Genomic DNA, 26,182 nt, shown 5'->3' with positions numbered 1-26,182 from the left:
TTGAGTAATATTCAACTGCATGTAATGTTCAACCCCATTTTTACTACATATATTAGGACTTTAGCATATGTCCCTTAGCAATACGCCTAGCCTATGTTAGCGGTTGCTACTGTAGCCTAGTCTATGATTCTGACATCTAAACCTAAGAGCTAAAAGCTTAGAATATGCAAAAAAAATGTATAAATAATCAGTATGTACTAATTTCAAATAATTATTAATTAATCATTAACTATAATACACAAACAAACAAAAAACAAACCTTCCAATCGATTGCTTACATTCAGCTCTTACCTGTCTTACGAGTATCGAACGAGCACCAAGCAATCATTTTTCCTAGCACACAACACAGTAAGCCATAAATTTTCATTAGTATCTTTCTTCAACTAATGAAACTACCAAACAGTATAATAACCCTTAAACGCCGACTTGACGTATTTTACGTCGACATTTTTTGTCTCTCAGGTGCTGACTGAACGTATTTTACGTCGACATACAAAAGTTTTTTTAAAAATTCGTGGAAAAATACTTTTAGGCCTACCAGCCAAAAACTCTTGAATCACGCGCCTTGCGGGATGCTGGGAGTTCACGGATCAAGGTGTTGTTTTTCTTTACAATCGTTACGCAGGTGCGCAAGCGCGAATTTCTTTCTTGCCGCACTAAAAAGTATCTGTGACACATCTCTGAAATTATTTCGTCACTTTGACATAATATTTTTACCATTTTAAATTAGCCGTTACTTGGAGTATTATATATGAAAATGTGCGCATTTTTATGTAAAATGCAACAAAAAAATACTCATGATTGTAGCTTTTATCAGTTTTGAGATATTTTCATATAAATAATAAGTGCCAAAATTTCAACCTTCGGTCAACTTTGACTCTACCGAAATGGTCGAAAAATGCAATTGTAAGCTAAAACTCTTATATTTTAGTAATATGCAATCATTTACCTTCATTTTGCAACTAATTTGAAGTCTCTAGCACAATATTTCGATTTATGGTGAATTTATGAAAAAACTTTTTCCTTACGTCCGCGCGGTAACTCTTCCGAAAAAAATCATACATGCGATTGTGGTAATGTTTGCACCATTTTAAATTAGCCGTTACATAAAGTTTTATATATGAAAATGTGCGCAATTTCATGCACAATACAACTAAAAACAACCCATGGTTGTAGCTTTTATCAATTTTGAAATATTTTTATATAAAAAATGATAAGTGACAAATTTTCAACCTTTGGTCAACTTTGACTCTACCGAAATTGTCTAAAAACGCAATTGTAAGCTAAAACGCATATATTCTAGTAATATTCAAGCATTTACCTTAATTTTGCAACAAATTGGAAGTCTCTAGCACAATATTTCGATTTATGGTGAATTTATGAAAAAAATAACATTTTCTTTACGTCCGCGCGGTAACTCTTCCGAAAAAATCATACGTGCGATTGTGGTAATGTTTGCACCATTTTAAATTAGCCGTTACATAAAGTTTTATATATGAAAATGTGCGCAATTTCATGTATAATACAACAAAAAATAATTGAAGGTTGTAGCTTTTCTCATTTTTGAAATATTTGCATATAAATCACGATAAATAGAAAAAAAACCACGTTCGGTCAAATTTGACTCTACTGAAATGGTCGAAAAACGCAATTGTATGATAAAAATCTTACAGTCTAGTAATATTCAGTCATTTATCTTCATCGTGAAACAAATTCGAAGTCTCTAGCACAATATTTAAATTTATGGTGAATTTAAAAAAAAAACTTTCCTTCCCTCCGTGCACAGATTCTCCGCCACAAATCTCCGAAATGCGTAAGTCCCATTCTCGGAATATTTGCTCCCTTTCATATTAGGCATTTCATAGAGTTTTATATATGAAAATGTGCGCAATTTCATGTAAAATAAAACAGTTGTAGCTTTTCTTATTTCCGAAATAATTGCATATAAAAAAATATATATAAAAAAAATTCGACATTCGGTCAACTTTAACTTGTCAGATATGGTCGAAAACTGCATTTGTAAGCTAATATTCTTACATTATAGTAATATTCAATCATTTGTCTTCCTTTTGAAAGAAATTGGGAGTCTCTAGAACAATATTTAGATTTATGGTGAATTTTTGAAAAAAATATTTGTTTACGTCCGCGCGTTACGAATTCATGCATTATTTTGTGATAATATTTTCTCTGTGTTGCTTTTATCGTTTTACAATGTGTTATATACCAAAATGATCACAATTTAGTGTACAATACAACGAAAAAAAAGTAACTTGTTACCTTTACCCGTTTTGCGCACAGCGCGATTTGAATACAATTATATATGAAATTTTGTTTTTGCGCTATCATATATTGCATTATTTATATATGATAATGATAATGTTTTTCATTTATGATGGCTGCATACTAAACTTCAGGCAATGACAAAAAGAGGAGCCAAAAATGAACTCTTAATCTTGAAAACTAAGCGCGCTGTGATTTTTTGAAAAAAATATTTTTTCCGCTTCCGCACTCACTCTGAAACATCTCCGGCACACGGGAGACATTTTTTTTTTCATCGCTTCGGCGTTTAAGGGTTAACCATTCATTTCTATTCTTTATTCTATCTTTACCTAATGGAGATGCCGAGTTACTGAGAGCTATAATGAAACATACGTATACGTAAAGTAATAATAAAACAGAAGAAGAATTCTAAAAAATACGTATTTGTTGGCAGTCTGATTTATTTTATAGTTTATGATATCTAATTCACAATTTTTTTATTAAATGTATTGCATGTACTCATTTCAAATAATTATTAAGTAACCATTAACTATAATAAACAAACAAAAAAAAAGCTTCCAAACGTCTGTTTACATCCAGCACTTACGAGTATCGAACGATCGGCAAGCAATCACTTTACACAGTAAGCCATAAATTTTCATTATCTCTCTTCAACTAATGAAACTACCAAACAGTATAATAACCATTCATTTCTATTCTTTATTCTATCTCTACCTAATGTTTTTTTTTATTAAATGTATTGCATGAATAAGTTTTTCAATTTACAGCATCCTTTTACCAATAGAATACTTAAAGCACAAGGGGTAGATGCTGACCAATAGGAGAGCAGGACCTTATGGGGTGACTAGCATCAGGAACCAATGGAGAGCGGGAGGATGGTGGCGAGTTTACTCAGTTGGCGGCGCGGGAGTTTTAAAATTGTTCGGTGGTCCGGGCGAATCTCGGGACTTGACAGCAACAATCTTTCGTGTCTTGAAAACTTTTCGTAAGTAGAGCCTTTCATATTTCGCGGTACTACTGTATATGTTATAGTATTATATATATATCTATATATAATATATTTATATATATATATAATAAATATATATATAGATATATTAGATTATATAGATATCTGATATATATCCTATATCTTATATATTAATATATATTATATATAATATCAAGGTATAATTTAATTTATATATAGATATATTATTATGTATATCTAATATTTTATGTATATATATATTATATTAATTATATATATATATATAGAATATATATATATATAATGTAATGTATGTATATGTAGATATCTATATATATATATATATTTATAATATGTAATCTTATATATATATATATATTAGATATATATATTATATATATAATTATCTATATTTATTTTATATATTCTATGTATATTAGATAATTATACATATATATGAATATATTTATTAGTATATATAATATATATGTTATTATATGTTATATATATTAGATATATATATATGTATTCTATAGAATATATATATCATATATATATATATATATATATCTATATAATCTATATATTACTATATATATATATCTATATATATATATATATATAGATATATATATATATATATATATAGTATATGTATATATATATATATATATATATAGATATATATAGATATATATATATATATATATATATATATGATATACTAGATATATATATATATATATATATATATATATATATATATATATATATATATATATATATATATATATATATATATAGTATAGATATAATATATAGATATATATGTATATATATATATATATATATATATATATATATACATATATATATATATATAGTATATATATATATATATATATATATATATATATATATATATATATATATATATATATATATATGTATATATATATTATATATATATATATATATATATATACATATACATATACACATATCACATATATATATATATATATATATATATATATATTATATATATATATATATATATATATATATATACAGTAGTACCGCGAGATACGAAAGGCTCTACTTACGAAAAGTTTTCAAGACACGAAAGGTTGTTGCTGTCAAGTCCCGAGATTCGCCCGGACCACCGAACAATTTTAAAACTCCCACGCCGCCAACTGAGTAAACTCGCCACCATCCTCCCGCTCTCCCATTGGTTCCTGATGCTAGTCACCCCATAAGGTCCTGCTCTCCTATTGGTCAGCATCTACCCCTTGTGCTTTAAGTATTCTATTGGTAAAAGGATGCTGTAAATTGAAAAACTTATTCATGCAATACATTTAATAAAAAAAAACATTAGGTAGAGATAGAATAAAGAATAGAAATGAATGGTTATTATACGATGTGGCCGGGTATGTTTACGAAAATTTGTCCTATTCAAGCGATTTAAGCAATTCATTGTTTCACACTAACTCTCTTCCTTTTCTGATGAAATGGGAGAAAGATCCGCAGGAGCCTGAGTTGTGTCTGCAACCAGAGCAGCTTGGGGAGTTAGGGCTACAATGAGCGCCTGAGGAAATTCCGTACCTAAGGATGCTTGGAGTGTCTCAGCACTACTACTGGCGCCTGAGATGAACTGGGCACTTGAGGCATTGAGGGAGCATTAATAATTAAGGCCAAAATATTGTCCAGTTTCAGGTGAATAGGGTCCACTTCAGTTGAAAAAGTGGGAGCTACAGCAGGGGGAGGAACTGCCACTTGTGCTTGGGCGCAACTGCACCTTGCTGTGACTCCATACCAGCGGGCGCTGCCATGCTACCTGGTGCTTGTTGATAGAAGAGGGTTCTGGCGCCAATGGGCGCTCAACTGCTTCTGACATCGCAGGCACCTCGGGAGTAACAGTCGCTGGGGGAGCATCGCCTTCTAAGAGGCAATCAGAAGAAAATTGCTCTGGACTGTCCCAATGGCTGCAGGATGCAGAGCTCTAGACCTCTTTGCAGGAATCACAGGTGGCGCCGCTACGTCCGCAAAGGTCCTCTTAAGAGGCTGCGTCTTACTGCTTGAGCCCCACTGATGACAACGACAAGGAGAGGAGTCTCCGGAACTAGATAACTTATTCACTTCCAAAAAGAGTCCTTTTCAGAGGTTTTCTGTTGCAACCTGGGAAACCACAACAGGTTGAACTGATGGGGTAACTGCTCGTGGGCAGATCCCACCAAACTCCATTGGGCTACCAGTTTGACTCCTCCCATGTGCTGGGGAGTATGCCAGTGACCTTTGCCTAAGAGAGTCGATGAGATGAACAGCCACCTCTTCCACTAACACTGCACTGTCACTTTTTGCCTTGTCCATCAGGACTTTCACTGAAGAACAAGCTGCTCCATTGTCTGAACTAACAGAGAAAAACCTTTTTCAAGCTTCTCTTCTAGGCTGGTGGTGGGGTTAGGATCGGAAGTGTGGGAGCCTGACACTTGAGAAGGTGGTGCAGCAAGAGAACTGGGAACTGGGGCTAGAGAAATAACAGGAACATTCAAATCCAATGATCCCTGCTTAGCGGATTTTGAACTACTATGCATTTCAGGGACTGCGAGTATCGTTTTTCTCAAATATCTTTCAAACTAATTATTTGATCGAAATGGTACTTTACAACATACCTTGCCCTAATTTTTGGTAACATAGCACATTGTCAAATGGTGTTAGCTATGCTTTCGAACGTGCTTTACTCCCATCCCGTCCCCACCTACTTCCCTCCCTCACCCTTCCCCTCCTCATCCCTCCCTCAACCCACTTTCCTGGCCTTTCTGTCTCCCCTGACCCTTTCCTGCCTATTATATTTTATCAAGTGAACTTGAATGTAATAAATATGTTAGTTTTTGTAGAATCTGTGTTCATTTATTAATTATTATTGTATTTTCTTAGATTATATAAATGGGAGTTGGCTAAAGAGCATATGCCGTACAACCATCACCCTGTTCACCATGTCTCCTCACTTCCCCTAAATCCCCCAAGTAGGAAGAGCTTTGTCTACTTCCTTAATGCTCAGCAGGTATAATTTGGGGGAAACTACTATCATAATATAATTGTTATCTGTATTTCTCTATTCATATCACAGTCACTTCGTTTCTACTAATCTACCGCCAGTAATAAGGATATTATTCTTGTACCGTACTGAGTTTAGTGAATGAGTTGAGTGTCTTGCTTCTTGAATTACATTACTTATCATTAATGTAAGTGTTACCTATTACCCTTTTTTAGGCATTTAACATACAGGTTTTTTTTATATAAAGATGGTATCCAGTTTTTGCCTCATTCATAATCAGTTAAGAAATTAATTTTCTCATGTCTTTCACAGGTTTGTATCTATTTTGCAGCATCACAAACTGTCATAATTGAAGAGTTACTCGATTTTTATTCCTTGACGGCAACAGACCAAAAATGCTGGTGATATATATTTATCAATTGATTTCATGACTTATATAACCTGAACATACTTGTTACCTATGAACTTGAATGATAGGAATTCTCGTCTACCTTACTTCACAAATGCATCTTAATTATTACCCCGTGACAACCAGGTAACCAAAATTAAATCACACGTTTTATCCAACAACCCAATATATACTAATTAACACTATTATCTAGTGGTAAAGGAATCATGAAATCAGCCTCTCTCTCTCTCTCTGTCTCTCACGTGGATTAAGTATTATCATAAGTTGGAAAGAGATGAAAACAATTGAGAATATCACAGGAACTTTATTCACAGTCTTCATCACTATCAAGGGATGAATCATCATCGTTATCACTGTCGATGTTGACAACTGCGGGATCTACAAGTTTGTGGATGTTATCCGTGGACCAGTCTTCATCCTCGAAGGCTCTGGACTGTCTCATTTTTCTATTGAAATTGATCCTTAATCTATTGTTAGCTTTCTCCATTTTTTTATTTGGTCTGGAGTGATATTGAAAATGCATTTCTGCAACAAAGTGGACAAAATAACATGATGGCCAGGACAGTGATGATAAATCATTCTTCATCAATTACGCAGTACGTACAGTGGATTCGCAGACTCATGCATTCGTGGATTTCTCTTGGAAACATTTTCCAAAATTTTTCGGGGAAAATTCACCTAATCATGGTATTTTTCTATGACAAATATCCAGAAATTCCTGTTTTTTTTTATCAATTTCATCATAAAATTCACCTTTTGTGATAAAACTATAAAAATCAAGTATACAAATTTGTAGTGAGTTTTTCTTGAGTCTTAATTAACAAAATATAGGCTGTTTTCAGAATTTTTATAAGAGTTCCAACTATTCGCAGATTCTAATTACTATTCGCAAGGGGTCTGGTACGCATGCCTTGCGAATACAGGGGACCACTGTACACACTTAACAATGCGAGTGCTGCAGCCGACATAAACAACCCCTTAAGCATTACGGTATTACCTGAGATGCCAAGGATACTATAAAGAGAATACATTGGGAAAAATTAACAATTAATATGGTCATTATGTCAAACCTCCACATCTTCTTCATTATGAACTCTCCAATTATCTGCAGGTAATGAAAAATATCATGGAAAATGGTATTTAATTCCATATTGTAAATTACATTGGAGGGAAAAATGAGAGAAACAGCGATAAAGAAAGAGTAAGAGAAGGGGATGGAGGGGGGGGGAGATGGAAGGGATGGGGGGTAGCAGACATTCAAATCTGTAAATGAGATCTATTGACTCTTACGACTTTGCCTTTAAAAGTCAAGTGTAAACACCTTAACTAACACCATTTGACAAAGAACTATGTTACCAAAAATTAGGGAGAGGTGTCTTGTACACTGTGGTAAAGTACCATTTTGATTAAATAATTTGTTTGAGAGGTATTTGAGAAAAATGATGACTCACGGTCCATGAAATGCATAGTAGCTCTAGCTAAAGCCTTTCTCTTCCTATAACTATCCAATTTTCTTAAATGAAATTCTAAGTTCCTCCATGTTCTCTCAGCCCAATCTACACACTCATTACACCTTACATTCATAGAGCATATTTGCCCACGACATGGGCACGAGGTATGTGTATCATAAGACTCTTTAGTCAATCTAGTCTCACAACCATTTGCACAATACTTAATGTTAGCAACACTAGAGTCCGAAATGATAAAAAAAAAAAAAAAAAAAAAAAAAAAAAAAAAAGAGAGAGAGAGAGAGAGAGAGAAGTCAGTAATTAAGTCCAAAAAACTATGTAGTTCATTAGTAATGTTGAAAAACAAAAGCAGTCAAGATTCCAGAATTAACTGCAGTTGACAACCAGTCTGTAGCCATCAGCTGGCAGAAACAAATTGAGCTCTTTGCCAATTAGTTCCTTTCTTTCCCAGAAATTGGGTGGGATTATGGTTATCTAACCAAAACAAGACAGAAAATTGGCATGACACGTAAAATTTCGGAATTTAACTGCCAGAAGAGTGACACTCTTAGCTATATAATTACTGGGTAAGACCCAAAATTAAAAATATAAATACGAAAATCGTAAGCATTACAACACAGAACAAGCTGTAGGAAATTCTCCGATGAGTTTGTGCATTCATATGTACGCTACACTCAAGATTGCGTTTATCTTTTGGGTTGTAAAAATTAAAAAATAAAACACACTTAAATATAAATGAGAAGACCACAGAATATACATAAAATATTCCAAGATGAAGAATAAGGGAATCATGACAGCCTTCATTTCAAGACAATGTAAATGTGCATTGTTGTAAATTTCAGCTCTTCACTTTGGAGGCCGCAGTGAAGAAGTTTCTTGTGCAAGTCAACAGAAATACTTTTAGTATTATTTTCTTTGACTATGCTTCATTAAAACTTTACTTGATTTTCATTTGTTTCTTTTTTCCTTACTAACCAACTAGTACATACTGATTTACAGGATGTTTTAAAGATATGATAAGATGGTTAATTACCACTCTGTAATCTGACAAAATCACTGATCTGGTACCCTTCAGGTCCCAATGAAGATGGATTCATGATGGTTGACTTGTACTACTGAGCAATGGATTACCCGACACTACTGACATCCTTCTCGCAAAATATGCATCATCAATATAAAAAGTACTTCTTTCCACATTACATCATCAATACTATATGAGTTCACACCACATTACTGTACTTTTGTAATGTTTACATCTATTTCTCCTCCAATGCAAACATGCATCTAAAACCATGGTTAATCAAGTTAATTCTTGAAAAATAATCACAACTACTAGGATATGCAGTAACAAGCAAGACTTCCTGCTATACAATACACAAAATAACTCACCTTGACTGCTCTTTTGGGAGTCTCCACTAGCACAGGTGGTAAAACTCCCTTATAGAGTGAAAGAATTCCTTCATTTCTTGCCATCTTCCTAATGCAATCATAAACTGATGTGTAGTAATGAGGATCACTGGGATTTCCGGTTGTCTGGATCTGGAACCTTGTTTTCACAACATCTAAGGGGTGCATTATGCATATTTCCGTGAAGCCTAAAATGAATAGACAGAAATAGAGAGAAAATCAATACATTTGTAGATGTATTACAAAGTAAATATGCAACAGTTATCCTACATAAACCTTTCCCAGGTTGTGGAATTCAATTCTGAATGTTATTAAAAAAACAAGCTTAATAATGATTTCTTAATACAGGCAGTCCCCGGGTTACGACGGGGGTTCCGTTCTTGAGATGCGTCGTAAGCCGAAAATCGTCGTAAGCCAGCACATCATCAAAAATCCTAAGTAAACCTTACTTTTAATGTTTTGGGTGCATTAAACACTATGTAAACTGCATTCTTATTGCATTTTCCATCAAATAATCTTCAAATATTGATTATTTTGCCTTTTAGGAGACATAATTCTTCTGCCAGATCAGCGTTATAGGCGTCATAACCCTGGAACATGAGTTGTAAACCTGGAAATAACGTCTGATAAACATAATTGAAAGGCATTGTAACCTTGGAACGTTGTAAGCCAAACCCATTGTAAGCCAGGGACTGCCTGTACTAATATTTCTCTATTATGGCAACTATATTCTTCGCATCAATGGGAGGACAACTGAAGTGTTAAAACTAAAAAATTAACAGGATAATTTAGTCTGAACCTTCTAAGGCAGTCCCCGGTTATTGGGGGGGGGGGGGGGTTCCATTCTTGTAGGGGTGCTAAACAAAAACCACCATTAATCGAAACTCAGGGATTTTTGGCGCTTATGGAGCCTCCATTAGGCAAGTTATGGTGCCAATAACTAGAACTCGGCCTGTTATGGCGCCATAAATCGCCAATTTTATAGTGCTAGACAAGCCCCATAAAACTGGATCACCGATAACCGGGAAGTGGCTCTATAGACCCATCCCTGGTCAATATGATTATTCCAAGTGAGTTTTTCATCAAAGACCATTCCTAAAAATTTTACTTGTTCATACGCGAAACAAACCTTCAGTCTAACATTAAGATAATTTTCAAGTGCCTAGCTGGAACCGGTTAAACAATCAGAGACTGTAATGTAAGGATTCTGTGAAATCTGGCAATGTGTGCGCATATTGGGTGAAAGCTGGTCACCAAGCTTGGTTGCTTTGCCAGTGTTTCGCTCTTATTTGTTGTCTGTGTATGTGTATGTGTTGGTATGGCTTCCTCTGCATCTTCACAGCCTAGTATGTGCCCGGCTGTTCAAAGGTGTTCTCATTTCCTGGCTTCATCTGCTATGGACCCCCATTCAACTTGCAGTTCTAATTTCTGTACTGCGACGAATCTCTGCCCAGAATGTCGTGTGTGGCCTAGATCGCCGTGGAAGTTATTTTAAAGAAAGAGGGAGCATCGCAGAGTTTCGACTCTTATTTCTTAGGAAGGGTTTTCTTCTCCTCATCTATATGCTTCATCTTTTCCCTCAGTCACACCCCATGATGCTAGTGCTTGTGTACCTTTGTCTCCTTCCTTTTCTTCCATCGATTCGTCATTGAAGTATTGGGAGGTCCTCAGGCTGACTTAATGAGTAATGTTGTCCCCTCTTCCTTGGGTAATAATTTGCTTACTGGGAGGGAGGAGGCTGATTCATCCATTTCTTTTGTTTCAGAGTTGGAGGTGTCTAAAATGGCAGTGCTCTGGATGTCATGTCTACAGGGTGCTCCCTCGGAGGGGTTGTTGATGCATTTCATGGAGGTTTGCTCTCCCCATCAGGCCTCCCGATGGCCTTCTCTACTTTGGTGCCCGCAGTCAACCATCTAGTAATCCACTGCCTGGGTATCATGTTATCGCTCCTTCAGTGAGGCCAGCCACTAGGTCGGGTCAGGGAGATCGTGACGTCACTCCCCACTACGTCGGTGTCATTGGTTGGGACTGCTGCGCTGCCTCTCACCCGTCATCATTGTTTGCTCCCTTGACGTCATTGCTGCCATCCATGATGTATCCTCTTCCAACTAGGACATTGCATCCTCTCTCGTGGATCCGTCCGAGGCTTTATGTCAGGCGGTTCTCAAGAGACTGGACCCTGTCTTAGAGGATAGGTTTGCTGCCTTCTCTGCTGAGAGGGCTGTGAGCAAACGTGATGCGTGTTCTTCCCCTTCGTTGCCTCCTCCTCCACCGCATCGGCGTATCAGGCATTAGCAAGGACTTTCTTTGTCGGCGAGTAAAGAGAGTCCATTGCCTGCTGCTGTTCACGTCCGTGTTCCTTTCTCGCATGTCTGTGTTCCTGAGAGTGATAGTGCTTCGTCTGCTGCTCCTTGTGGTTCTTCTTCCTTTGTTCAAGGCGTCAATGGTGTGTGTGGAAGCAGTGTCTGTGGGAAGGATCCATCCTCTGTATTGCAAAGTTGGATCTCCCTTGTGCAGTCTGCTGTTGCTTCGTCGTCTCCCACTTCAGTACGAGGACGTGTAGCAGCCTTGCACATATATGCGGATGGTGATTTGTCCTCTGCTGCTTCTGCTCCAGTGCCTGCTCATCGTTGTAAAGAAGTTAAGGTGCCAGTGAAAAGATAGGTTATTAATACGGAAGTGGATCAGCCTGTGTGTTTGCCTTCTCCTGATGATGCTGTTTGTGATTCGCTTCCAAGAGGTTCCGCTCTGTATCTAGAGTTCGAAATACATCTCCGTTGCACAGACATGCGTCTGCTTTGCATGGCCGTGTACATGAACACGTACATGAACCTTCTGTTGTGAGTGTTCGGGTTGGTATTCCTGGTGTTGTGCGCAGAAGTTGGTGTGCGGTTCCAGTCAGGACAGGTCTCTGGTGTCTTTACCGGTTGGCGCACTGGGTCCTTTGGCTGCCGAGTCTTTGATTGACGATTTGTCGCCTGCCGTTGGATTACAAAAAGCTGGTGTTCTGGAGAAACTTCTTCGGTGTTGTTGCAGGATGAAGGTGATTTGGATAAGTCTGCTTCTTCTTTACGTCGTTGGTCTCCGTTGCCGGAGCAGGGAGAAACGCATGAGTTTTTGTCTTTTTTTTGCTGACGTCGTTGATCTCATTCGTGGGTTCAACAACCTGGAGTGTAGGGCTCAAGCTCAGTCTACTATTATTCCTACTTGCTTGGAAGCCTTGCTGGGGGCTACTCAAGATCTTAAGTCCTCTTTTCAGCTTCCCCTATCAGGGCATGTTCAGTCAGTCTTGCAGCAGGTGAATGCCTCGGTGTCAGACCGGGATGGATCTCTTCAGTCAAGGGGGTTCTTCTAAGTTGCTTCCTCCTCCTCTCACGAGTCATAGGAAATAATATGCTACCAACTCTGTCTGTTTGATGCACCAACATCCTAACCAAGATGTCATATGTCTCAAGCCAGGGCTGACATTGGAGCAAGTGAAGTTGGTGGCCCTGTCTTTGTCACCACAGGATTCTTTGGCTATGGAGTCTATGGCAGCCTCCATGTTTTAGACAGTCAAGGTTGGACTTGTGGTCAACGGCTATAGCCAAGATTGCATCTGACAGGTATGCAGAAGGGTTGGTGAGTGCATCTTCCCATGCCAGTTTTGTTGCAGTCTGGGGGCAAGGTGTTTTCTTATCTATTTCATCTTAGTGTCAATTTGTGGGTTAATCTTCTGCTGATCAGAAGAGACAGTGTTGTCCAAGGTGGCAAGATCAGTTGACCCTGAGCTCTTGTTGGCACTCAGGAAGGGGGATTTGTTGGATTCTCAGTTTTTGTTTCCTTGGACTGAGCTGGAGGATGCGATAGACCGGCGCTGGGCTGACATGAAGGACAAGTTGGTGCATCAAGCTGTTTCCAAGTCGGAATCTTGTTCTTGTCGTCCTCCTCTTCTCCCTCCAACACAACAACAAATCCAAGGATCATCCCCCTAATAAGTCGGCTAGGAGTTTGGCTTTGGTTAGGCCCTCTCAATCTTCTTCTCAGACTAAGTCTGACAGACAATGTCCCTTTCAGCCTTGCTCTTACAAACCAAGGAGGGGCTCCAGGGGTAGAGGCAGGGGAGGGTGCCGATAGGTTGGGCTCCTCTCCCTCTCTTTTACCACGGGTAGGGGGATGCCTGGCAGGCCAGTGGGCCAAGTAGCAAAGTTATGGCGTGGAAAAGTGGGTAGTAGATGTTCTTTGGGTAGGATATCTACTACTGTTCGACTTATCTCCTCCACTCTCCAAGAGACCTTTGAATCAGGCAAACTTCTCCGAAGTTCTTAGCTCTCCGGGAGGAGGTGCAGAAAATGCTGGACAAGGGTGCAATAGAGGAAGTAGTGCGTCCATCTCCTGGGTTTTACAGTCACATTTTCTTGGTGCCAAAAGCGTCAGGCAGTTGGAGACCAATGATCAATCTATCCACCTTGAATCATTTTGTCAGGAAGACAAGGTTCAAGATAGAGACCCCGTGATTGGTGTTGGCAGCAGTGAGGGACAACTTCATGCTGTCGATAGATCTAAAGTATGTGTACTTCCAAATCCCTATTCATCTGCCACCCAGGAAGTTCCTCTGCTTCTCTCTCGGAGAGAAAGTGTTCCAGTTCGAGGTATTATGCTTCGGGTTGACCACATCCCCTCAGGTATTCACAATTCACAAGTCTTCTCCCTTGTCTCGACTTGGGATCATCCTCAAAGGATCTGCCTGTTGAGGTACCTCGACGACTGGTTGGTCTTAGCGTGTTCCAAGACAAAACTACTGCAGGACAGGGATCGTCTACTTCAGTTTTGTCTGGAACTTGGCATTATGGTGAAACTGGAGAAATCAAATTTTGTCCCCGGCCAGAGAATTCTTTATCTAGGCATGGTCATCGATACAGCAGCGTCGAGGGTTTTTCCGTCGGACCAGAGGTTGGAGAAGTTGCAGAAGGTGGCGTGTGATTTCCTGTCACAGCCAGATCAGTCAGCCAATCAGTGGCAGGTTCTTCTGGGGATTTTATCTTCTCTGGAGAAGCTGGTCCCTCATGAGTGACTTCATCTTCGGTCTCTGCAATGGAGACTGAGGGACTTCTGGTCTCAGGTGGGGGGCTCTCTTCTGCTAAGAGTTCCCCTGTCCTGAGAGGTGAGTGAAGATCCTCATTGGTGGTTGGATGATCAGAATCTTCTGGAAAATGTTCCTCTGCATTCTCTGCCTCCGGACTTCCTTCTGTATTCTCATGCCTCCTTCACAGGTTGGGGCGCTCATTTAGGCGGCCTTGTTACTCGGGCGGTTGGGGTCTGGAGGACAAGCTGCAACACATCGTGTTGGAGTTGAAGGCAGCCTTTCTGGGTCTGATGGAATTTTGGGAGAAGGCAGAGGTCATTCTGTGGTTCTCATGTCGGACAACACCACGGTGATTGCTTGTCTGAACAAGCAAGGGGGACTGGTTTCATGTGAACTCCATGCTTTGGCAGTCAAGATTCACCAGTGGGCAGTCAACTATTCGGTGGAGCTCTCAGCCAGGTATATCCAAGGCAAAAGGAATGTAGTCACAGACAACTAAAGTCGTCGGGACCAATTTCTAGGCACAGAGTGGTCCCTACATCAGGTCATAGCGGACAGGCTTTTCCAGGTTTGGGGGAGGCCTATGCTGGACCTCTGCCACCCAGTTCAACAAGAAACTGGAAGTTTACTGTTCGGTGGTTCTGGATCCTCTGGCGTTAGCAGAGGATGCTTTTCAACATCCCTGAAACAGACTGGAAGTGTATGCCTTCCCTTTGTTTTGTTTCATCTACCAAGTGCTGAACAGGATGATGAGTTCACAAAATCTCGGAACAACATTGGTGGCTCCTCTGTGGGCGCAAGTGGAATGGTTTCCTGATCTGCTGTTGTTGTTGTCGGAGGTTCCTAGGGAGATTTCCACGTGGCAGCATCTTCTTTGCCAGCCACACACAGAGAGACTTCACCACTCAGTAGAATCCCAGTCTCTTCGCGGTTGGAGACTATCAATGATCTCATCTGAGCGTGAGGTTTTTCTCAGAAATCAGCAGGCCATATGTCCAGCAATCTCAGGAAATCTACCTCTGTAGTTTACCATGGTAAATGGGCAATCTACTGTGATTGGTGTCATACATGGGGTTTCTCTCCACTCAAAACCTCTCTTCAGCACATAGCAGACTTTTTTAGTCTTCTTCAAGAATGAGAAAGGCTTATCCATTTCTGCTATCGGGGGCTAGAGAGCAGCCCTGAGTTTAGTGTTATGTCTTAGAGGTGTTGACATTTCCTCATCCTGGGAACTCATCCTGTTGTTCAAAGGCTTTGAGCAGTCCTGTTCTCCAAGAGAGCTTAAGCCTCCAACTTGGGATGTTTCCTTGGTACTAAGGAGTTTCACTAAAGCTCCTGTGAGTCTTTACGTTGTTCATGAGAAAGGAACTTGAAACTAAGGATGATTTTCCTCCTGGCCTTGGCTTCTTCAAAAAGAGTAGGGGAGCTTCAGGGCCTGAGCTATAATGTGAAACATACCAAGGGTTGGGGGTCAGTGTCCTTCGAATTTGTCCCAGAATTTGTGGCTAAGACCCAGAATCCTGCGATACAAGATGACAGATTTTTGCCTCATTTTCCATTCCATCTTTGGATGATTTTGTGGACGGTGATTCTCAGCAACTCGTTATGTCCTGTCAGGGTCCTGTGTTGCTATCTTGAGACGACGTGACATCTCAGACCAGGGTGTCGTAGGCTTTTTGTTAACACAGGGCATTCTAAAAAAGAGGTTTCCAGGAATACAATCTCTTTCTGGATACGTGAGGCTATCAGGCAGGCGTATTTGTCTCTTGACAATTCTGTCACTGAGTCTGTGCAGGTTAGAGCACATTATGTCAGAGATATTAGCTCCTCTCTGGCATTCAAGAAAAATTTGGCTGTTCATAGAGTTCTGAACGCTGGTACTTTGTTACGTCAGTCAACGTTCACCTCTTTTTATCTTAAGGATGTTTTGCACACAGGTCTATGGACACCTTTTCCTTGGGTCCTGTCGTGGCTGCCCAACATATTGTGTAACTCATCGTTGCCCCTCACTGGGCAAATGTGTATCTTACCCAAGATGATCGTGTGGAAGAGAGAATGAGTGAGTTGGCTGGTCTCTTTCTTTCTCTTATTCCTTTCTTCTTCCTATCAGTGGACTGGTCTGATACAGGTGAGTAAGGTAGTCATACTGGTAGTTTGTTTGATCTGTTAACAAATAATCAAACCCTCAATTCAGTAGCAAATACTCTACTCTCTAGCAAGGAGGAGTGAGGAGTGATAACGAATCTCTGATTTATTTGGTTTGTTATTAAACAGTCAGAATTTTTCTTTAATTCCCTAATGCAATGAATCTGCTCATATATCACTGTATAGAACCCAGTTGGCTGAGTTGTTGGATATCGGTTCATTCATCTTCTCACGGGCATTGGTCCACCTCCTGTAGATATTTCTTCTTGGAGGTGGGCTGGTGGGTTGTCCCCCAACTGGTTAAGGATGTCTATACCTCCCACCAAGTATACGTCTATCCTATTTTTAAAACCAAAGGTTTGTTTCGCGTATGAACAAATGACAAATGTTTTAAAAGAATTTGTATTTTTCATAGCTGACAAACCTGAAGTCTTAACGTTTTACTGCCCACCTCTAGCCGCCCCTCTGTCATCTTATGACATCCTGGGTTGGGAAAGACTAATGTGATGGTGTGGGTTTTGCGATCTTTGACCAGCTTTCACCAAATATGCACACACATTACCAGATTTCACAGATTCCTTGCTTTACAATCTCTGATTGTTTAACCGATTCCAGCTGGGAGCTTAAAAATTGTCCTCTTGTTAAGACCTCAGGTTTGTTAGCTATAAAAAATACAAATTGTTTTAAAAAATTTGTCATTTTGGTGGAGTAAGCAAAATATTTCCATTTAAGGTTAAGAGTTGGAATGGTTTCCTTAGTTCAGTGCCTGCAGAACCGAAAAGCAACAGTTTTTAATTTAGAAAATTTAAATCCTGGCTCATTAGCCCACTTGCTTACTTTATCAATTGCTCTTTGCCTGAACCTGCTAGTAGAAACTGCATCATATCCTGTGCAGTACAGAGGCAAATCATCTACAAATAAAGAGCCTTTTACTGGCGATGGTATATTTCCTAACGCATCATTGATGGCAATAGCAAAGAGGGTGACACTAAGGACTCCCTCTTCTTGTAAGAAAGGTCGTGATAAAAGATTTCCAACTCTTACCTTAAGATATCCTTCTGATAAAGACGAATTTATATATCTGATAATTTTTCCTTTAATGCCCATCTTATACAACTTTATTATGATACCAAAGTGCCATGTGGTATCAAATGCCTTTTCCAAATCAAAGAAAACTATTTTTTTACTCTGTTTAGCAAAACCTTGTTGTACGTATTTGGTTTGAGAGCCTGAGCAAGGGATCTAAAGTAGATCTAGTTTTCCTAAAGTCAAACTGCAATGGAGAAAGCAATTTATGCATTTGTTTCTAGGTGCCATACAAGTCTGGTGAGAGCTATTGGTCTGTATGGAATATGGAATTTAGGTTTGAAGCCAAGCACTGGAATCCAAAGGATTAATTCAGTATTATGTACTATAATGAATTTGGTTTGAGATGTAAGCCGGTGAATTTATGAACTGAATAAACAAAATAATTAACACTATGGTAAAAATTTATATTTGGTAAAAACTGGTATTCTCCATAAAAAAATTATAACTTCGAATTTAGGACATGCATATAACATTTAAGTGTAAAAAAGTAAAAAATAAATATATATACATACAAATACTTATACATATACACAACTGCAAAAGTGTACATACTATACTTGGCAACATACCAAGAGGTCAAATACCAAATTTCATTATAGATGTTAATCTCTAAGGAATGACACAATGTTATTAACATCTATTTATTATTCTTTATTGACAAAACATTACACATGTTGCAATACCATATTTACATTTAGTTTGTACAAAACAGGGTTTTTAATCTATAACAATAACTCATTTCACCAATACATTATAAAATATTTTGTCCATGAAAAGGAGAATATTCTCATTCATATCTAGCTACTAATCAAACATCACAACAAGCCCCTCAAAAAACAACACCAAACTAAAGAATAACCCTCATTTTATTTATCCATTTTTTCTTAGGCTCACAGTCATTTATTCAGCATAAATCTTTAACACTTCAAAAATATACTGACACAGGTCAGTTCAATTATTTTCCTCTCCGAACAGTGCGTAAAATTTAAATTTCTAAATTTCTGCCTCTTTGATCTTGACCTTGGACATTCAATTAAAACATGTGCTTCACTCTGCACTGTCTGTGAATCACAATTACAAACTTGGCATTCTATTCCACCTTCCTGTCTCTATCCGTAGCTCGTGGGACATTATACGTACTCTTATGAAGGCAGTTCGTACATAGTCTGGTATGTAAATATTCTCACTATAGTACTCTCGATGAATTTACAGTAATCTATTTAAAATTTTTCGGTATGTATAATATTTTGTTGCCGTTTCCGGTTTATTACGAATGTAACCTGGTGTATTTTCCCTTCTGCAAATATCATAAATATAGTGGAAAGGTTCTTCAGTATCAATGTCTGCCAATTTCTTTTCTAGGAAACATTTTCTTCTTATTTCTGGGCTCAGCTCGTGTCGGCCTATGAAAGGATCCTTAATATCATTCTTTCTAGGTAAAATTAATCTAAAATTACCAGAGAAAAACAAAATTAAGAAAATGTCAGTAAAACTGACTCGCTCACTCTTTAAAAGAAGTGTCGGTATGAGAATAGGGGCGAGTGGGATCACTACCACGAGACATTCACCATTTAGACCTTCCAATCAAAATCCCCACTAGAGAGAGCTGATACCAACGGGCGATGTGGCCGCTACTACTACTACTAGGGACGCCACGGACAGCAGCGCCCCTAGCGTACATCCTTAATTATTAGCGGTACGCTTTGTACGCATTTTTTTTTGCTCGTGTGCTAATTTTCATGGATATACCTCCTTCTCCATCATGGAACGTGCTGCCATCGCATCGGCTAAGTTAAGTGCCTCATAAGTAGTATTTTACCGTATTTTAGTCTTCCAGGGACCAGTATTTTCCTTCTAATAGGTCATATACGGTTTCCCGGTCGACTCGTGGCGGCGCCATGCTGCCTCATGTTAAGAATTCCCGGTCTTCCATACTGGGACTTCTTATACTTATGGGCTTACTATATCACGTTCATCGTTTTTTACATCGCCTTTTTAGCTAGGTTAGCCCATTTACCAATTCTCTTAGTTTGGTATTTAGGGCTATTCTGTGTTTCTGGCCCAGCATCCCGGCTCTTGCTCTTCAGCGGCTATCACTGGCTCCGAGTAGGCTTCTGTTCCTCGGAACAGTTTGCCTCCTCCTGGGCTTCTTTTTCTTTTACTAAAAGTGTCTTTTCCATCTTTACGATGTAATTTTAGTTCTATTTAGGGTGTTAGGCTAGCCTAGGTGCATGTCCCATGTATTGGTACAGCCTGGTTCACGTGGCCCTTCCACGGTTGTGTTGCTATCGCGGCTTAGGCCACTTGCGGTCACGTGTTCCATCGCACCTTACCCTTCCCCTTCCCTCCCTACCAGGTATAGGGAGGGGTCTGGGGGACCCCTTGGTTGCCATGACAACCTCATAGCCTTCCTCCCTCCTTCTCTGAGGAGGCCAGGGGTTCTTCCCAGCTGGGGTATAGGGCGACCACTTGTTTCGGGTACCGGGTCACCGAGCGGGTAGTTGTTGGGACGGGGAGGAGTAGGCCACCCCCCCCTCTCTCTCTCCCGCCGCGTTACGCCGGGGAACCCCCCTCCAGTTGCTCAGTCCCACCTTTCCCCCACTATAACGAACGGAGCCTTCCGCCGCAGCCGGGGCACCTTTGGTTATAGTTCGCTGGCTCCGCCAGCGGGCGGGGTGGTCACTACTAGTGGTCTATTGCTTGCCTACTATATCCTTCCCTTTTTTCCCCGCTACCGGAAGAGAGCTTGCTTCTTACCCGGGCACTCTTCTAGTAGACGGGGGGAAAAGTTTGATATTTTATTTTCAGTTATTTTTAAGGTAGATACCCTAATTTTACGATGAATTTCTAGAATTATAATTGTATGTATACCATCTCCGTCGTTTTCCGTCGTGGTTTCATATTTCACCACCACATCTGGTTGGATTCTTTCTCTTGTCTCCGGCGTAGCCTTGGACAAACTCCAACCATCTTGTTACCACACGTATTATGGCGGGGCTCTGGTTTAATCTAACTTTCTCGCTCCGGCATGCAGCGGAGCAATTGTTAGGCTGTAAGTGTTCTCCTGATACTTATGTATCTTTCCACTTACAGGCTACCAACTGTCAGGTCCTAGGGTGCAATGCGACTTTGTACGACCCCTGCGCCCACGATGAGTGCAGATCTCACGCCCCGTGTGCCACGACTCACAACGCCATGATTGTCTGGCACCCGGAAGCCTGCGCCATCTGTTACGACCTTGTCAGTCAGCTGGTGGGGGGGGTAAGTCGATTGTAGACTTCTTTATCGTATTACTAACAACACTTAGTCATAAGCTTGTTAACCCCGTCCCCGCCACTAGAAGCTTCATTTCGCCTTCTCTTTCAGGCTGCCGGTGTGAGGGAAGTCGCCCTAGCAACCCTGAAGGCTTGGGTGGGCGGCTTCGGGAAGAATGCCGCCAAGGGCCAGCCATACATCTTGGATAAGAAGCTGGCCGTTCAGATCTTCCCCGGCGGCAAGTCAACAGGATATGTTGACCCCATCTCTGCAGCCCCTCTCATCGCCTCCATCCAGCAAGAGATGCAGCAGTCGTTCGGGGCCGTGGCCACGCAGGAGACGGTCCCAGACGTCGCAACCTTGGACCTTAATATTGAGCCTATGGCGGTAGGTGCGGAGGATTTGTTGGTTGAGGTAGGTGTGTCGGGTGCCCAAGGTCTTTCCTTGGGCGCTCCTGGATCTTCTCCTGTCCCTTCTTCTACTGCTTCTTTCCAAGGCTTTTCGGGATCTGAGATCACTGCCCGCTCTCCCGCTCTCTCTGTACCCCCAAAGGTGAAGGGACAGAGAGAACCGAAGACCCTTGTTAAGACGACTTCTAATAAGTCGTCGTCGTCTTCTTCAGCTAAGAAGTCTTCGACTTCCTATGCTGACGCGGTGAAGGCTAAGCCGAGCTCTTCCTATTCAAAGAGCTCTAGAAGCAAGGCTTCTAAGGAGAAGGCCCGCGCTCCTGCTGAGCCAATGTCTTCTCCGGCCTCCACCGCATCCACTCCGGCAACGCCGGTTGGAGTAGCGGGACCAAGCACCTTTGATCCCACTGCCTTCTCAGCAGTGGTGATGCAACAGGTAGGAGAGATGGTAGGCTCACAGGTCTCCGCCCTCGGAACCAAGTTCGAACAGATGTTCGCACAACTGTCGAGCACTTTGACTCAGTCGGGCCAGTCCATCCAAGATCTCTCTAACAGAGTTAGAGAGAATGAGGACCGAGTAGCTGGGCTTGCTCAGGCTCCTCATCCAGTCTCCCCATAGCAAGTGCTGGTATTCTCCAGCTACCACCTTATGAGTCGCTACCAGCCTTCTCCATGGAGAACCCATGGAGAGTGGCCGCTTACGCTCCATTCAAGGACGGTATGATCTCTGTCCCGGAGTGTGGAACTCGAAGGATTGAGGACTTCGAGTTTTATCCTCCGGGATTGACGCAGCCTTTCATTGGATATGCTAGGCTGACCGTAGCGGCCCTCACTAGGGAGGACAAGATCTCCAGAGAGAACGTGCTCTATAGTAGAGAGCACGCTCAACGGGAATGGGTTCACTGCCTTGAGACTGGGAGTGTACCAACACTAAGCTCCAGGCTTTCAAGAGTCCTTTTACTATTTTTGCGACGGAGGAGGAGGCTTCTCTTCCGTTCGCTACCAAAATAGTGGAAGCGACTCTTCAGGCAGTCCTCAAGGATGAGCCCATGCCACAGCTGAGGGAAGCGGATTCTACTTCTCCGCTCTTTCCAGCCTTCGGAGAATTGTGGGAGAACTTGCCTGCCACTTTCACGCTTGGTAAGCTCAAACCGGACTGTGCAATGGACCAGTTTGGCGAAAAGCTCCCAAGGCTGCCTGATTCCTTGATCCAGGCAGAGTTCGACGCTCGAACTAGGTTTGGCAGATCCCTCAATTCTCTAATTATCACGGAGATGGCTGCTCTATCGTATGGCACAGAACCTCTATTTAAGATTCTGGCCAAGTCCCAGCTTCAAACGGTTCAGACGGATGCTTTCGACTTCTTCCAAGCTAGGAGGAATTGCCGAAAGCACGTTCTGCAGGAATGCACTATTAGGCACGAACCTAATAGACTCCTGGCTTCCAGCATGTGGGGAGCGGACCTCTTCCCAGAGTCCGCTGTGAATGAGGTGCACCACGAGGCTGCTAGGCTCAACCAGAGCCTTAGAGATAGGTGGGGTATCTCCTCTAAGAGGAAACAAGAATCCGCCCCCGCTGCTGGTAAGAAACTAAAGAAGTCTGGTAAAAGGTTCCAGCCTTACCAAAAACACCAGCAGCAGCAGCAATTTGTTCAGGCCGTCCCAGTTACCCAACAGGGACAACCTTCAACCTCGAAGCAGACCCAACCCATCCTCCTGTTGTCTCCTCAGTCGCAACCCTCGACCTCCTACGCACTCTCGTCGGCCTTCAACCCTATGTATGAAGGTCAGGTTTACCCTCCCTTTAATAGGCAGTCGAGAGGTAGCAGAGCGAGAGGCCACTTTCGCCAGGGCGTGGACAGGAAGAGCGGCAAGGAGTAGGCAGTTCAGAGGAGGGAGTGGAGGTCAACAACCCGCCCAACAACAGTGAGGCTCCCCAGGTAGGAGGGAGGCTGTTCCTCTTCCGTCACAGGTGGGGGTTCAGCAAATTGGGCACAGAGCATAGTGTCCAAGGGATTGGGTTGGAGTTGGATCAAAGATCCTCCTCCAATCAAATCATTCCATCAAGTGGAATTGACAGATTATGCGGAGGAACTCCTTCAGAAAGGATCTATTGCGAGAGTCAAGCATCTAAAATTTCAAGGTCGCTTATTCAGCGTGCCAAAGAAAGGCTCAACAAAAAGAAGGGTAATCTTAGACTTGTCAAGGCTAACTCTTTTCATTCATTGCGACAAGTTCAAAATGCTTACCATCTCGCAGGTAAGGACCTTACTTCCTCGTGGAGCCGTCACATGCTCCATCGATCTTACAGACGCATACTATCATATCCCTATAGCCAGACACTTCCGCCCATTCCTAGGATTCAGACTAGGAAATCAGACATTCTCATTCAAAGTGATGCCCTTCGGTCTGAATGTAGCCCCCAGGGTATTCACGAAAATAGCAGAAGTAGTGGTGCAACAATTGAGAACTCAGGGAATAATGATAGCAGCATACCTCGACGATTGGTTGATCTGGGCACCAACAGTCGAGGAATGTCTCAAAGCCACGAAAAAGGTAGTTCAATTTCTGGAACATCTGGGTTCCAGATAAACAAAACAAAATCCAGACTTACTCCGGAGTCTCGTTTTCAGTGGCTAGGAATCCAATGGGATTTGTCTTCCCACAATCTGTCAATTCAGTGCTCAAACGGAAAGAAATAGCCAAGTCTGTGAGACAATTTCTCAAATGCAAGCAAACATCAAGGAGAAGCCAGGAAAGAATCCTAGGTTCTCTTCAGTTTGCTTCAGTGACAGACATCCTCCTGAAAGCAAGGCTGAAAGATATAAATCGAGTTTGGCGATCGAGAGCAAACGCGAAATCTCGAGACAAGTTGTCAGTAATTCCACAGATCCTTCGCAATCAACTCCGTCCATGGACAAAAGTGAAGAACCTGGCCAACGGGTACCCCTTCAATATCCCCTTCCAGTGTTAACCATTCACACGGATGCCTCCCTCCTGTCCGGGTGGGGGGATATTCTCAATTCAAACAAGTTCAGGGGACTTGGTCAGTTCAGTTCCGCCAGCTCCACATAAACGTTCTGGAAGCAATGGCAGTATTTCTTACCCTGAAGAGACTTCTTCCCCCGAAAAAGTCTCATCTAAGACTAGTTTTGGACAGTGCAGTGGTAGTTCATTGCATCAACAGGGGAGGGTCCAAATCCAAAAACATGTGAACCATGTCATGATAGCCATCTTTGCACTAGCAGACAAACACAAATGGCATCTGTCCGCCACTCACCTGGCGGGGGTAAGAAATGTGAGAGCAGACGCTCTTTGTCCCGGTCGGTCCCTCTGGAATCAGAAATGGTCCCCTAGACGACAGTCATTCCAGTGGATATGCCGGAGAGTCCCAGGTCTCCAAGTAGATCTCTTCGCCTCACAAGCGAACCACAAGCTCCCTTGCTATGTGGCCCCCAACCTGGACCCTCTGGCTTATGCCACGGACGCCCTCATGTGTTAGATTGGAATCAGTGGAGAAAAATTTATGTCTTTCCTCCAGTGAATCTTCTCTTGAAAGTCTTGAGCAAGCTGAGGACTTTCAAGGGACTAGTAGCCCTGATTGCTCCAGACTGGTCCAAGAGCAACTGGTATCCTCTGCTTCTGGAATTGGGTCTCCGACCTCAACGGATTCCCAATCCCAAGCTGTCACAATCAGTACAAATGAGGACTGTGTTCGCTTCCTCAGGAATTCTTCAGACCCTAACTTTATGGACTTCATGAAGTTTGCGGCTAATAAAGATGCTAACATTGATCCACAAACATCCTCTTCCTAGAATCAGATAAGAGAGAGTCAACTATTAGACAATATGACTCAGCTGTTAAAAAATTAGCATCCTTCCTAAGAGAATCAAACACTACAACCATGACAGTTAACTTAGCTATATCCTTTTTCAGATCCTTGTTTGAAAAAGGTTTAGCAGCTAGCACTATTACTACTCATAAATCGGCTTTGAAGAAGATCTTTCAGTTAGGTTTCCAGATAGATCTGACTGAATCTTACTTTACGTCTATCCCTAAAGCCTGTGCTAGACTTAGACCTTCTCAAAGGCCTACTACAGTCTCATGTTCTTAAATGATGTCCTCAAACTAGCATCAGATACTGACAACTCGTCTTGTACATTCATAATGCTTCTTAGAAAGACATTATTCTTATTAAGCCTAGCTTCAGGAGCTAGAATTTCAGAACTGTCGGCTCTATCCAGAGATGCGGGTCATGTGGAATTCCTCCCCTCAGGAGAAGTTCTGCTTGCTCCGGATCGTAGTTTTTTGGCTAAAAATGAGGATCCTCTTGCAAGGTGGGCTCCTTGGAAAGTCATCCACTTCCGCAAGATCCTTCTCTCTGCCCAGTATCAACTTTAAGAGCCTTTCTATCTCGTACATCCTCAAGATCCTCAGGTTCTCTCTTCATGAGAGAAAAAGGTGGTACTTTATCAGTAAAAGGTATTAGACAACAGATCCTTTACTTCATTAAACAAGCCAATCCTGATTCATTTTTCCAAAAGCACATGGACATCAGGGGAGTAGCCACCTCAATTAACTACTTTCAACATATGAACTTTGAGGATCTTAAAAAGTATACTGGATGGA

At 41.1% G+C, this 26,182-nt stretch overlaps 1 protein-coding gene across 7 annotated transcripts in view; it reads right to left on the bottom strand.

Annotated features, from left to right (window-relative positions):
- LOC135216684 (mitochondrial 2-oxodicarboxylate carrier-like) overlaps nt 1–26,182 on the bottom strand; it is a 375,795-nt gene that overhangs the window by 233,636 nt on the left and 115,977 nt on the right. For all 7 annotated transcript variants that reach the window (XM_064252094.1, XM_064252120.1, XM_064252146.1 and 4 more), the window contains one exon: nt 9,576–9,781. In XM_064252094.1, the coding sequence (XP_064108164.1) occupies nt 9,576–9,781 (206 nt within the window). The remainder of the gene's footprint in view (nt 1–9,575; nt 9,782–26,182) is intronic.

Source organism: Macrobrachium nipponense, chromosome 19 (assembly GCF_015104395.2).
Source record: "Macrobrachium nipponense isolate FS-2020 chromosome 19, ASM1510439v2, whole genome shotgun sequence".
NCBI classification, from domain to species: domain Eukaryota; kingdom Metazoa; phylum Arthropoda; class Malacostraca; order Decapoda; family Palaemonidae; genus Macrobrachium; species Macrobrachium nipponense.
The sequence above is the reverse complement of the archived record's forward strand: the minus strand, read 5'-3'. Positions and strand labels throughout refer to the sequence as shown.